At 42.8% G+C, this 13,852-nt stretch overlaps 3 protein-coding genes across 4 annotated transcripts in view; 2 read left to right on the top strand and 1 right to left on the bottom strand.

The window, feature by feature from the left end:
* The window catches only part of COL3A1 (collagen type III alpha 1 chain), a 467,081-nt gene that overhangs the window by 313,854 nt on the left and 139,375 nt on the right, over positions 1-13,852 (top strand). The gene's annotated exons all lie outside the window — the stretch shown is intronic.
* On the top strand, positions 1,676-8,742 carry ASDURF (ASNSD1 upstream open reading frame). 2 transcript variants are annotated; one of them, XM_083864860.1, is made up of 4 exons: positions 1,676-1,780; positions 3,900-3,953; positions 4,475-4,550; positions 5,140-5,325. In XM_083864860.1, the coding sequence occupies exons 1-4, from the start codon at positions 1,706-1,708 to the stop codon at positions 5,208-5,210; spliced, it is 276 nt and encodes a 91-aa protein (XP_083720986.1). In that variant the 5' UTR covers positions 1,676-1,705; the 3' UTR covers positions 5,211-5,325. The 2 variants fall into 2 exon arrangements, with proteins under 2 accessions (XP_083720986.1, XP_083720985.1); XM_083864859.1 differs by lacking the exons at positions 1,676-1,780; positions 3,900-3,953 and adding exons at positions 7,402-7,583; positions 8,420-8,742 and having other exon boundaries at positions 5,140-6,711.
* OSGEPL1 (O-sialoglycoprotein endopeptidase like 1) lies at positions 8,833-13,658 on the bottom strand. The gene is made up of 8 exons (XM_083864861.1): positions 13,556-13,658; positions 13,166-13,415; positions 12,141-12,528; positions 11,075-11,279; positions 10,846-10,994; positions 10,163-10,293; positions 9,955-10,026; positions 8,833-9,121 (listed from the first exon to the last, which is right to left on the bottom strand). The coding sequence occupies exons 2-8, from the start codon at positions 13,375-13,377 to the stop codon at positions 9,031-9,033; spliced, it is 1,248 nt and encodes a 415-aa protein (XP_083720987.1). The 5' UTR covers positions 13,378-13,415; positions 13,556-13,658; the 3' UTR covers positions 8,833-9,030.

The raw sequence follows: 13,852 nt of genomic DNA on the forward strand, positions 1-13,852 counted from the left end.
CCAAAACGGATCTGTGTGATCCAGGTACGTGTTCTTCTTCAGGAATTCAGAGGACAAGCCCCAGAACCACTCCATCCCCTGGGCAATGACTCCCCAGCAGATTCATCTGCTCTGCTTTGGGCCTGCCAGGATCACAGCAGCACTGCAGAGAAAAGCAGATGAGCTCCCTTCCCTGCCCCACCACACAGCCCCACAGGCAGCTGTGGGGAGGAAAGGCTGGAGGCACAGGTTGTGCTTACAGATGGAGGGGAGAGCAAGACTGACCTCTCAGGAAAGTGTAACCTCAGTTTATCTTTCTGTTAAAAGCAAATAAGCACAATTTTTGCAGGTTAGTGTATTGCCAAATATTCTTATAGCCAAATTGTCTTCATCCTTCTACTAGGAGCCAAAATCCTAATTCTTCCTATACCACTATCAAAAATTTTGATCATCATCACAGACATTCCAACCAAGCCCATGGATACAACCAAAGTGTATCAGAAACATTAAGTATTATCAGAATATATAATATGTATGATTATGTGAGATGAAAGCAAAAAAAGTCAACACTCCTGCCTCTCTTACTGAAGTTGCAAGTATTTCAAATGGTCCATGAATATTTGAACCATATTTGCACTGCAGTCAGTACCACAAGGACTGCAAGTGGGATAGAAATCTCATTAAATCCTACAACTGGAGCAATTAGTAATAGTCTGTAAGTTTGGATTGCTCTTGAGTGTTTAGAATAATTATGCTATGGTTAAAAAGTGGGAAAGGGATAAAAATGCGATGATGTATTTATAAAGACGGGTAGACATATGTATCACTGTGACATATCTATAGTAGAATGGACAAGACAGAGATCGAGTTAAGATAACCTTAGGTGCATGGTCTTAAACATCCATCTTGTATAATAATAAAATCATAGACTCCTAGAATGGTTTAGGTTGGAAGGGACCTTAAAGATCATCTCGTTTGAACCCCCTGCCATGGGCAGGGCCTAGACCAGGTGTCTCAGAGCCCTGTGCAGGCTGGACACTGGTAAGGATGGAGCTGCCACAGCCTCTCTGGGCAACCTGTGCGAGTGTCTCACACCCTCCATGTAAACAATTTCCATCAAGTATCCAATCCAAACCTGCCCTCTGCCAGTTTGAGTCCATTCCACTTGTCCTGTCACTTACGTGCCCCTCTAAAAATCCCTCTCTTTCGTGTAGAAACATGTCCTAACAATGAACATAATGAAACATAAGATCCTAATGTATGATTCATATATATTGTGGGATACCTTTAAGCAAACGGCCTAAAGGGGTTTGAGAGCCCGCTGCCCGACAGCAGCCCGGGGTCACACCACACCAGGCCGCTCCTTTGCATTTCGGGGTGTTCCGACACACTCCACAAGGAGCACGGTTCCCAAGCCCCATTCCACACATCATCTCCACCTGGGCCCGTCCCGCCGCCCTCACGGACGCGCCCCCCGCGCCCCGCCCCGCCCGGACCCGCCGCCGCACTCCCGCCTTCCCCCGCGCGGGGGCGCCAGCCCCCTCACCATTCGCGCCATCCGCCCCGCGGCCCCGCGCGTGCTCGGCCGCGCCTGCTGATTGGTGGTGCTGTGCGCGGCCCCGCCCGCGCGCATGCGCTCCGGCTCGACTGGCTCCCGTGGCTGAACGTGGGGCTGTGTGGGGCTGCGGCCGCCGCCGGGTGGGAGCGCCCGGTGCTCGCCGGGGCCATGTCGAGCCGCCCGTCGCGCTCCGAGGATGGGGAGGGCGCGGAGCTGCGCCACAAGGAGGAGCTGAGCCGGCGGGTGAGCGGAGGCGGGGTCCGGGCCGAGGCGCGGGCGGCCCCCGGAGCGTGTGGCCTCGGGTGCGAGCAGCGTGAGGAGGAGGAGGGCGGCCGCTGTCAGAGACCGAGGCTCCTGTGCCCGGGGTTGCCCCCTCGGGCCCCGGGAGCGTCCTGCATTTAGCGAGCCCGTGTTGCCTCGCTAGTAGCTCGCTTGTCGGATTGGTATTTCGGGTCTTACTGTTTCAAGTTGAGCTTGAAAGTAAAGTGAGGCGCAGTGATGTTTTTCTCACAGAATCACAAATATCGTGAGTTTCAAGAGACCCCCCCATGACTGAGTCTAACTCCTGCACTGCACAGGACCCCCCAAGAATCACACCGTGTGCCTGAACGCGTTATCCAGAAGCTGTTTGAACTCTGTCAGGCTGGTGCTGTCACCACTTTCCCTGGGGAGTTCAGTGCCCAACCACCCTCTGGGTGAAGAACCTTTTCCTGGTTTCCAACCTAAACACCCCCTGACCCAGCTCCAGGCTGTTCTCTGTGGTGCTGTCACTGTCACCAGGGAGAAGAGATCAGTGTCTGCCCCTCCACTTCCCCTCGTAAGGAACTTGTAGACTGCTGTGAGGTCTCCCCTCAGTCTCCTCCAGGCTGGACAAACCAAGTACCCTCACATGCTTCTCATATGGCTTCCTTCTAATGCCTAGTTCAGCTTTATCTGTCTAAAATGTCCCAGGGGATTTCAGCCATGGAGGCTGGTGCTCCTCTTGTATCCTGTCCTTTTTCCTTGGTGCCCACAGCTTTGTGCAGTATGCAATCTGCCAAGCCCTGTGGAACTTTGACTCCAAAAAACCTTCCAGTATCCCAATGGGGCCCACAAGGAAGCCAGAGAAGGGCCTCTTTGTAAGGAACTATTGTGATAAGACAGGGAGTAATTTGTACAAATTGAAAGAGGGCAGTTTGGGTTAGATTATAGGCAGAAATTTTTTACTGTGAGAATGGTGAGGCACTGGCACAGGTTGCCCCAAGGAGCTGTGGATGCCCCGGCCCTGGAAGTGTTCAAGGCCAGGTTGGATAAGGCCTGGAGCAACCAGGTCTAGTGGGATGTGTGGGCAGGTTGGCACTAGATGGTCTTTAAAATCCTTCCCAGCCCCTTAACATTATGTGATTATATGAAAAAAATGCTTCTGTGTGGCCATGTTGTATAGAGACAGTGATGTTTTTGATTGCCTGGAAGCTGCAAAGCTGGGACATCACAGAGCCACAGGTTGTCACTTCCGTTGTGCCTAAGTGGCTGGTTTAGTCCATAGCAGAGGGTGGTTCTGCCACTTTGCCTTGTTGGTGTTGTAGGTACAAGAAATTGATGTAGTTGCTGGAAAAGTTACACTTTCAGTGTGCCATATTTCAGTTTGGCTGACCTCACTCTGTGGCAGCTTCCTGCTGTTGTACCAGTTCCAGGAGACACAAAGGAAGAGCAGAGAAACCCGTGTTGTTTGCTTCTGACAAAAACCATTGTGCCCTCTGAACAGATTTTGTTTCAGTTTTTGGCTTTTGCAACAGTCCTGATTACTCTTTAGCATTCACAGCTGCCACTGTAAAAGAAGATAGGAATATCTGCCACGTCTGTCAGTGTAGAACAGAGTGGTAAATCTAAGGAAGATAATGTAAAAATCCAGAGCAATAGAAAGGCTCCCATTGCTCCTAATACAGTTCTAGAGTATTTGCATTTACATTAATTTCATTCTGAATTGGAGTGTACCCGTGATTATAAAGTGTATTCTTGATATTATGCTTATTTTTTTAAAGTTATTTGATGTTGTATTAGTTGTGTACGTATTGTCTTCTGAGGGGGAAAAATGTGCTTTCTGATTATCAACAGCTGTAGGTACTCTGGCTTCCCAGGGGCTTTTGAGGGTAGGAGAAATACCAATGCATGCAAAATTGCCTGTTTCCAGAGAAATTAAGTATGTAATTTTTATACTTACTTTTATTTTTATACTTACTTTGTCTTCAGTGATTAATTTGGAGAACAGCAGCTATACATGCATGTTGCTGTCTTAAAATATCAGTAGACATGCTCACCAATAGGATTATAATAGGTTGTCTTGTTTTTATCATTAAATTCAGATGCATCTTTTGCCTTTCAGATTAAAGAGCAGAAGGTTGTAGTTGATGAGCTTTCTAATTTGAAGAAGAACCGGGTAAGGTTTTACAAATTTGCTTTTAACTATTTCATTTTAGCAGAGAAAGAAACATAGAGACACAAGGGGCAACAAAATCAGAGCGTGCTGTCTTTAATTTGTTGTAATACAGATTTTAATAAACATGTGGTCTGCTGTGCTCAGGATAATTGGTCCTGCTAATTATTTGATTATGTATACTTGTGCAGTGTTGGGTTTTTTCCTTTTTTTATGTTTTGAGTTATTTCATTAAGATATTTGATTGATTGCAAGGATTCACGAGGTATTCTTACTTTTTGTATGCATTTGTTTAAAATAGAATGTGATCCCTTGTGGATGAGGAAAAGAGAAATTCAGAATTGTCTTAGGTTGAGCATTAAATGCTTTTGATAGTACAGCATTAGAATGGTGGTGTTGGCAGGGCAGAACTTACCCCTTCACTTTTATACCAGGAGTGTCTCTGGACCCACACCAGCTTCTGCTGCTGTGTGGTTCCACAATCTGCTGCTTTGACTTAATACAGTGTGGGTTTTGTTTTACAGAAAGTTTATAAGCAGCAACCCAATAGCAACATATTCTTCCTTGCAGACCGGACAGAAATGCTGTCTCAGTGCAAAAGTAAGTTTGCAATGTAAAAGTATCTCAAATAGTTAATGTTTAAAAGCTGTGTTTGTAGCTGATTTCAAAGGTATATTAAAATGAGAAAATTGCAGCAGTGTGTCAAAGACAAAGTAATAGGAGAATGGATAATAGAGGTGATGATGGAACAAGCATTAGAAGAGTATAAATTTAGAAGTATAAATTTAATTTTCTGGAGTGAACAATTGCTACTTCTCTCTGCTTTGATTTGGGTTAATAGCTCTGCCATTTAAATTGTCAGTTCCCTTTTCTTACTACAAATGTTGAAGTCATACTGGTTATATGGGCAGGAGTTGGCCATTCCCCTATTGCACTGTGGCTTTCTTTGGAAAAAAAATCATCATCTTTGTAAAAATAAAGAGGAATATGCTACAGCAACGTTATATAGTTTGTGTTAGTAATGATGGAACACAAACTTAGCACTTTGCCTAATCAGTGTTTTATGTTTATCACTTTAATTGAACAAGTGGCTGGAATTACTGATTCTGTAGATATACTCTTAAACTTATCAATGTATAAGCTTTCCTGTTTATGGAACTGATTATTTCTGTAATATTCTCTTGCACAGATACATTAGATGAATTAAAGAAGGCGCATCAGGAACTGGAAAATTCAGAAAAGGCTAAAATCAAGAAGTAGTTTGTGTGAATTCCCCGTTGCAATGTGTGGTATTTGCTGTGTTGTTACCCTGTGCAGCCAGCGTGCGATTCATGATTTCCTCAGTGAGGACATCCTCTGCCATCTGAGAAGAAGAGGACCAGACAGTAGCCAACAGTTGATAAAAACTGTGTCTGATCTCTCTTATGAGTGTCTGTTCTCAGGCCATGTACTTCACTTGAGGGGACTGGTGACTCCTCAGCCTCTGGAAGATGCCAATAACAATGTTTTTCTTTGGAATGGAGAAATCTTCGGTGGAGTGCATGTAGGAAATCTAGAGAATGACACTGAAGTAATATTTCATCACCTGGCTTTATGTAGCAGTGAAATGGACATTTTGTCACTCTTCTCATCACTTCAGGGTCCCTGGTCTTTTATTTACTATGAAGCAGCCAGGCACAGTTTATGGTTTGGCAGGGATTACTTTGGCCGTCGCAGTTTGCTTTGGCAGTTCAGCCATGAGGCTGATGGTGCTTTCTGTCTCACATCTGTCAGTGGTTGTTCTGAATCAGGAAACCAATGGCAAGAAGTCCCAGCTTCTGGGATTTTCAAAATTGATCTCAAAGCTTGTGCAACAACTAAATCTTTGTCTTTAACATTGTTTCCATGGAAGTACAGCTGCAGAGAGAAAGCAGTAGAAGAAACATGTATTAATGTTCTAGACCAAATGTTAAAAGACTTACCAAACCATGTAAATCTGGTGGATGAATCAAACCTGTGTCTTAGAGCCCCAGTTACCCCCTTAAATAAAACAGTTTCTAAAGCTTCAGGTGCATGTCCAGGCTCTAATTTTAGTAACATTAACTCTGTGGTTTCTGTAGAAACCCTTCAAGAATTCCTTGAAGAGGAACACAAGAAAAAATTAGCCTGTCAATTCATTGATGTTTTAAGTGAAGCAGTCAAGAAACGAGTCCTGTGTCTCTTCAGAGATCCAGATCAGAAAACAAGAGAAGTTCCAAGCATGTATAAAAAGAAAGCACATGTTGCAGTGCTCTTTTCTGGCGGCATTGATTCTATGGTTCTTGCAGCCCTGGCTGATAAACACGTGCCTTTGGAGGAGCCAATTGATCTTCTCAATGTAGCTTTCATGATGAAAGAACGAGCTAAGCACAGGGGCACCACTAAAAGACACACCAGCCATGAAGTACAGCTTGACTTGCCTTGTCCTCAAGGAAGCTGTCATGATCTGGATGCTAACACTGGTACTCCTGTATCTTGCTTTGATGTTCCTGACAGAATCACTGGTAGGGCAGGACTGAAGGAATTAGAAGCCATTAACCCTTCAAGAACCTGGAACTTTGTGGAAATTAATGTTACACTAGAGGAATTGAAAAAAATGAGAACACAACGTATTAATTACTTAATCTATCCACTGGATACAGTCTTGGATGACAGTATTGGCTGTGCCATTTGGTTTGCTTCCAGAGGAGAGGGTTTCATTAGTTACCAAGGAGAACTGAAACCATATAAAAGTCCTGCAAAGGTACTGTTTTGTTTTGTTTTCTGCCTTATGTTTGACTTCTGAATGTCAAAACAGTTTTGTTGATTCAGAAATCAGCTGGGATCTTTGCTATTCATAAGGATTCTGAAATGCACTGTCAGAATGTAGAATATTCTATTATTAAAATAGTCATGTAATTCTAGAGTTGAAAATCACAGTTCTTTTGTCATGTAATGTGTATGGCTTTTCAGTGAACTTGGATATGCAATAATATGAGTAGGAAAAAAATAACATCTATAAATTTTTTATTCTGATTTCTCACTTCTCTGTTCCTGCTGGTTTGTGTAGGAAAGAATGAACTGTTTAATTTCAGCTGTTAAAGGCACAGTAACGGGCCAGATGCAGTCTTTTATCTTGATAAAACATTTTACTGTACTTACTGAGTAGTGTAAACCATTTTTATGTTGTGTAATACAGTTGTTACTAACCCAGTAGCGGGTAAATGAATAGTACTCTGGGTGTACATTCAGGTAACTGAATTCAAGTTACCTGTGACTTTATTGGGAATTGTTTCAGGCTTTGTAAATGTGTAAGGCACAGCCCATCCTGGTAGATAATATCTTTAGAAGATGTGTATTGAAATTTTTCTCCTTAAGATGCAGTTAAACATTTCAGGTCTGCTACATACTAACTTGCATAGATACTAAGATTTCTTATATTCTGTTTGCTCAGGTTGTGCTTACAGGAATTGGAGCAGATGAGCAGCTTGCTGGGTATTCTCGGCATCGTGTTTGCTTCAGAAAAGATGGTTTGGAGGGTCTTAATAAAGAACTGGAAATGGAGTTAAGTCGCATTTCTTCTCGAAATCTTGGTAGAGATGACAGGATCATCGGTGATCACGGAAAAGAAGCCAGGTATTACTGTTTTAACATGAAGCAAAACTGGTTTTGCTGGTTAGATGCAGTTTATAACAACCCTTAAAAAAATCTTAATTGAAACTTCTGTGTGTTTTATTATCTCTAGTTCTGCTGCAGTTTTGTTAATGTGTACTGTGTTGTGCAGTTCTTGTTTTTTTTAAAAAAAGTGGTATCGTGGAAGAGTTAACTTAAGGAAATTTAGCAACTTGATTTCCATCTAGAAGTTTTAAGAAGCAGGAACAGATGTTGAAATAGGCAAATTCAAGCTGGTTTTATGATTTTAAGCTAAACAGTCTTTTGCACAACTTTGAAGTGTTCCAGTGTGGACCTTTGGGGAGTGCCTCTGGAGAACGACAGTGTAACAGAAGCTGTGTATTCCTATCCATGCAGTAAAGGCATAGTCAATATCCACCACATTTCCTGGCTGTTGAATTTGAAGAGTTGAAGAATGATTTTATTTGTGTCTACTTCCTCCATACTTCCATCAACTTGAAAAATCCTTAGGTGTTGTCCAGGAGCAGAGGCCACTCAAGTGCATGAAAGGTTTTTTCATGTGATTTTTGTGCCAGTGTTTTTCCAAATCTGTTCTTAGTTGCACATTTTCAGTTCAGCACAAGAACAGTGGCAGTAGTGGATGTGCAGTGCTCTTAACCATGCACATGATTAGTTATGAATGTCTGAAATTCAGAATGATACCAGCATTTGTTGTGTAAATCTTTTTGTTTCAAAGTTACAAAGTAGTTTTACACGGTCTTTGTATGGACTAAAGGGGAAAACCAAGACTATTCCTATGGAAATTTTAAAGGGTCTTTCCCCATGTCAATCTCTTTCAGGTTTCCTTTTCTTGATGAAGATGTTGTTTCATTCCTCAACTCTCTGCCCGTCTCAGAAAAGGCTGATTTGACTTTCCCTCGAGGAATTGGCGAGAAGCTGATTCTGCGGCTTGCAGGGGCGGAGCTGGGCCTGACAGCCTCGACTGTTCTGCCAAAAAGGGCGGTTCAGTTCGGGTCTCGGATTGCAAAACTAGAGAGCAGCACTGAAAAGGCATCTGACACCTGCAGCAGGCTGAAGTTACTCTCAGTAGATGAATTATAGAACTGTATCTTGAGATGTTGCACTTATTCTATAAGCAAAGTCAGTAAATCTTTTTAGTTTTCTCAGAATGTCTGGTCTGGGTTTTTTTACATACTTGGACATAACTATTAATATTTAGAGTTGTACATGTATGAGGAACTCACTATGAATGAATTCTGTGCTTTTAAGTTTTTTTGTTTTACTACTGAGAATGCTTAGTTTGGAATAGTAACTGAAATCATTTTGGTGATAGCAGCACAGCATTTGTTTCTCTGACAGGTGATTTTCAACACTTCTAATCCAAGTGTTGTCACTAAACGTAACAGCATTGAAACAATTTATAGTTGTATTTATTTTATTAATTTACTTTTTAAGATGCCAACCATCGTATCTTTTTTAATCTTGGCACCTTGATGGAATCTTCTTCAACTCTTTTTGAAATATCAATTCCCAGGGGGGCTCTAGAAAACAAAATTATATATTTGTTAAGGATTAACATTATCATTGCCATATCACACAGACTTTTTCTACAATTAGCATGAGAGTCAAAGTGTTTTGGTACATTCCCTGCACTACTATTAAAATAGCCTGCCTGAAGCTGTACCTGGAAACATCTTTACAATGAGGAAATATTTGCATTTGTAGCCATCCAGACTCTAGCAAGGCAGATGTGATTTCAAAGCCATCTTCTGGGGCTGTTGTTTTATTTAGATTCTGATTTTAGTTGATAATTCATTTTATGTCTTGCTGATGTATGCAAAACACACTAGAGATTTACAGGTATCTCCTATGATAATCTTAAATAATGTATTGTCTAAGCAAGTAAAACTTAAAGTTTTTTCACTGAAATATATACAGTAAATAATTTTTGAAGTAGAGTATTTTATAATTTTTCATGTGAAAATTGTAGCATATTTTTTATTGTATTGAGACTGTCCAAGTCTGCTTTTCTGAAAAGGGAAAAAAACCTGAAAAAAATCCAAAGTTTAAGACCAGTTGGTACTTTTGAAATATCTGCATTCTGTTTGGCCTTGAGCCTAACATCTACACAATCATAGTTGGAAAACACATAGAACTTTTATGATGTATGATAAATTAAGTTTTTGAGCCAAAAAGAACAAAACTGTCAGCCATGATCATATGTATTTAAAACTGCCTTGGAAAGTAACTTATTTAAAATCGGTAGGTGTTGCAGAGAGACTCCTCAGCAGCTTGTGCCTCTTTTTCCTGTGACCTGTTCCCCTTGGACTGCCCACAGTGAGCAGTGAGGGAAGAGGCTGGGAATGTCACTGACCTTGGCTGGTAGCGGATCCCGGCTGTGCTTTGTAGAACCCCCAGTCCTGCACGTAACCTTTCAATGCCATTCCTGAGCAACAAAGCAATTACATGTCACAACTGCATACGAGCATATCATTCAGTCACCACAAAAAAGAGGTTCTTGACTCTTATGTCAACTTTGCATGTGCTCCTGTGCAATGTTGTTTAAAGAGAACAGCTCTTACCATGCAATCATAACACCATTATCGGTGCAGAGTCTTGGAGGAGGACACAGCAAAGCAAAATCATTTGCATCTGTCAGATTCTGTAGAGCTTTTCGGATATACTGATTACTTGCAACTCCTCCTGATACGACCTTGACAGCATTTCAAAAAGAAAAAAAAGGCATTAACTCAAAAGTACTGATGGGTCACACACAACTAGCATCGTGTTTTAAAAAGGGTTATCAGTTGAAGTCCTAAATACAGCAATAAATGTTTGAAGACTAAAACATACCAGAAAAAAATATGCTAAATGAGCTTATTATGCAAAAAGACATTCCTGAAGCACGTCAGTCTAATAGAAGGTGTCCTTAGCCATGGCAGGAGCGTTGGAACTGGATGATCTTTAAGGTCCTTTCCAAGCTAAACCAGTCTGTGGTTCTACTGTAACTAGAACAGCCATCAAGTATTGGGGAGCACGAGGTCAAGTTGTTATGGGAGGTTAGATTAGATGATAAGAAAATCTCTCTCTAGCTTAAAACCCAGCAAAATATTTATGACTGTTACTTCAATATTGTTGGTATTTTAACAATACGATACATCCTGAGATCTTCCCCATATGTCAAAGTAGAAAGTACAACAAGGCAGTTGAATCTTAAAATGATGTTATAGAGTCAGAGATAAAAAGGAAAAAAAAGTATACCCACCAAAGTGGCATTTTTGGATGGTAATAGGCTGTTTTTGATGCAGAAGAGCATGGCTCGATACGTCCTCTGGATAATATGAACAGCCACTGCATGCTGTACAGCAGCAGCAACATCCTTAACACAGGACAGGATCTCACCTTCCTGAATACCTATAAAAGTATATCATCAAAGGGGGTTCTTGAGTGCAGGTCATCAAAAGCTCAGTTTGTATCTGACTGCCTAAAAATACCTTCTTCTTTTTCTTTCTGTCCAATGGCATTACTGACAAGGTTTTGAAGTCCGGAGAAGGAGAAGTCGCAATTGCGATACTGCTGCATGGGCAGTCGGAAGGTGAGCAGCTCCTGGTTCCCAGTCTGAGCCAAGTGCTCTATGGCCTTTCCCCCAGCCATGCTGTGGCACTCTGGGTGCTTTCTTAGAGACAGTCTTCGTGCCACCTAAGGAGATGACAAACAGCAGACCTGGAATCAGTTCCTCCTGGAATGGCATCACTGTGCTGTAGTCCATGGAGTAAAATGTGACACCAAAAAAATCCAATCCAATGTGAAATTGCAATCAGGGCATGGTAAGGGTAAGACATAACACCAGCCTAGCAGGGTATTTTTTTTTTTCTTGGAGTATTTAGAAATACAATTCTAGAGCAATCTGGGCAAACGTAAGGATCAACAAATTTTACAGGAAATATTTATTACTCCATTTTTAAGCTATAGGAACACATGGACTGCCATACTGTATTACACAAGAACAAAGTTGGTTTCAACTTTTGAAAATCCCCTGATTCCATGAGATGCACAAATACTGTTTAAAAGAGTGTCTGAGAACAAAGCCGTAAGTGACCAATTTTACAGACTGTACTCAGGGACCCAGAAAACTTACGATTCTGAAGTCCAAACCATGATTTTCAAACTCTAAAAACTAAAATTAGTAAGAAATGTTTTAACATGCATTGTTTTAAGCTGCTAGCATAATAATACCTCTATAAAATACCTCTATAAATCTTCTCTGACTAATACAACTTCTTTGTATAATCAGTGTCAATGAAACATCCAACACCACTTTTGGTTATGTTTGCTAAAATATAATTAATGTACAGATGTTACAATTGATGTTTTGTGTACATTTTTAACAGTCTTGCGTATCTTAAATCTATGGCCCAAAATAGAAAAAAAAAAGTTACATAAAACTAGTATTGCACTGAATTGCTGTCCTCAGGCTGATGGTACTACTACCATTATTTTGTGCAAATGCAATAAAAACAGGAGAACAAGTAAAAAAAAAGCAAGGCAAGGAAATATTACCTTATCCAGCATGTCTCCTGGTGCAATGTCGATGGACTGTCCAAGCAGAAGGAAATCTGAAACTCCTTGTGCTACCGCCAAGAGACAGTGGCCTCCAGAGATGAGGAGAACTAAGAAGGGAAATTCCAGGTGATGCGTGAGCCTGATGGTCAGAGCGTGAGCCTCCATGTGGTGGATGGGGATGAAGGGCTTCTGGTGCCTGCTGACCAGGCTCTGGCTGTAGTGCAGCCCCACGCCCAGGCTCAGAGCCAGCCCGGGTTTCACCGTGGTGGCCACAGCCGCCAGCTCGGCCACGGACACGCCGCTGGCACGGAGGGCCTCCTCAACCACCCGCTCGATGTTCTCCCTGTGCAGCTGCTGTGCCACCACCGGAATTATTCCGCCTGTTCTAGTAGAACCAAGGAATTGCAGTGAATTGGTAGTTCATAACAGACAGAATGTCATAAAAATAGTTTTCAGGCACCTCTTAACCTTGTCGTATCCTGCCTGTTTCCTTAGTGCATTCTCAAATGCCTTGTTTAGCGTCAAGGGCACTGAAAAGAGCATAATTATCAGTGGAAGGCCAGAAAAGGATGTAACTTGCCCTTTTTTGGTACAGATGCTTTTTAAATGTATCTCAACACTGTTCCAAAACATTGTAACTTAATATTCACAACCCCTCACTTGTCAGCTCATGTTCTTAACCACCAATGTGTATATTTGATTAATTTTCCCTTTAAAAAGACAAGACATTTGGTGATTTTAGCAGTAGCAATGATTTCATCTTTTATTCAAGCTAGAGAAGCAATCTGTCTCTCTTTGAAAGAAAATTTTGGAGGAAACTTGTTAAATGCATGTCATTTCTTTCCTCCCCCTTAGTACTATCCCAGGCAGTATGTGTTGTGGCCCAAGCGATACATCTTCACACCTACCCACCACTTACTGAGTTTTATGGGGCAGGGAAGACTTTTATGTGGACGGTATTATAAGTAACAATAACAATAAAATCGTTATTAAGGCATAATAATGAGAGAATCTGTTCTTACTGTAAATGAACTTCCTTCTGGCAGTGCAGTGCTTCTCCCAGAACACGGCCAGCTTCATCCACCACAGCAGCGCCGGTGTCGTCGCAGCTGGTCTCTATTCCCAACACCAGCCTGTGGGAACGCTGCTTTCCCGAGTGAGCAGCGCTGCGCCTCAGCCACGCCGCTCGGCCGCGCTTAACCGACTGCAAAACGCTTTTGGCAACGCTGTTCATTGTCTGTGCTCTACCTGCTGCTTGTGTCTAGGAGAGACCTGGATAGTTCATTATTACTGGAGGGTTTGCAAGCAGTGTTCCGCTCTGATTTTCTGAAGAGCTTTTAAAGTCACGAATGGCCACACACGACATTTAAGACCCTAAGATAAAAGCGCCGGGAGGTGACGCCTTGTTTTACCTGAATTACGTGTGGCGAGAACTCCTCACTCCGCTCGCTGCTGGCGAGCTGCGGTCACGGCCCGCCTGCGGCCCGCGGGGAGCGCTGCTGTGCGGGCACGGCCCGGCAACCCCGGCCGCGCTGCCGCTTCACGGGCTCGGCCCCATCCCCGCGGATCCTCGTCCCGCCCCGGCCAGGGGGAGCGGCGGCCGGAACCCCGCGGCTCTGCTCTGCTCTGCTCTGCTCTGCTCTGCTCTGCTCTGCTCTGCTCTGCTCCGCCCGCCCGAGCGGCGGCTGCCGGCGCTGTCCCCGGGCCGC

This window comes from Zosterops lateralis, assembly GCF_965231275.1.
Source record: "Zosterops lateralis genome assembly, chromosome: 7".
Taxonomy (NCBI): domain Eukaryota; kingdom Metazoa; phylum Chordata; class Aves; order Passeriformes; family Zosteropidae; genus Zosterops; species Zosterops lateralis.

Bases quoted from the DNA above. Each gene is read 5' to 3' on its own strand.
- ASDURF (XM_083864859.1), top strand. From the start codon at position 5,233: ATGTGTGGTATTTGCTGTGTTGTTACCCTGTGCAGCCAGCGTGCGATT. The intron at 6,712-7,401 runs GTACTGTTTTGT...CTGTTTGCTCAG, and splicing joins CATATAAAAGTCCTGCAAAG to GTTGTGCTTACAGGAATTGG. The intron at 7,584-8,419 runs GTATTACTGTTT...AATCTCTTTCAG, and splicing joins GATCACGGAAAAGAAGCCAG to GTTTCCTTTTCTTGATGAAG.
- OSGEPL1 (XM_083864861.1), bottom strand. From the start codon at position 13,377: ATGAACAGCGTTGCCAAAAGCGTTTTGCAGTCGGTTAAGCGCGGCCGA. The intron at 12,529-13,165 runs GTAAGAACAGAT...TGGTTCTACTAG, and splicing joins CAGAAGGAAGTTCATTTACA to AACAGGCGGAATAATTCCGG. The intron at 10,294-10,845 runs GTGGGTATACTT...AATGCTGTCAAG, and splicing joins CATCCAAAAATGCCACTTTG to GTCGTATCAGGAGGAGTTGC.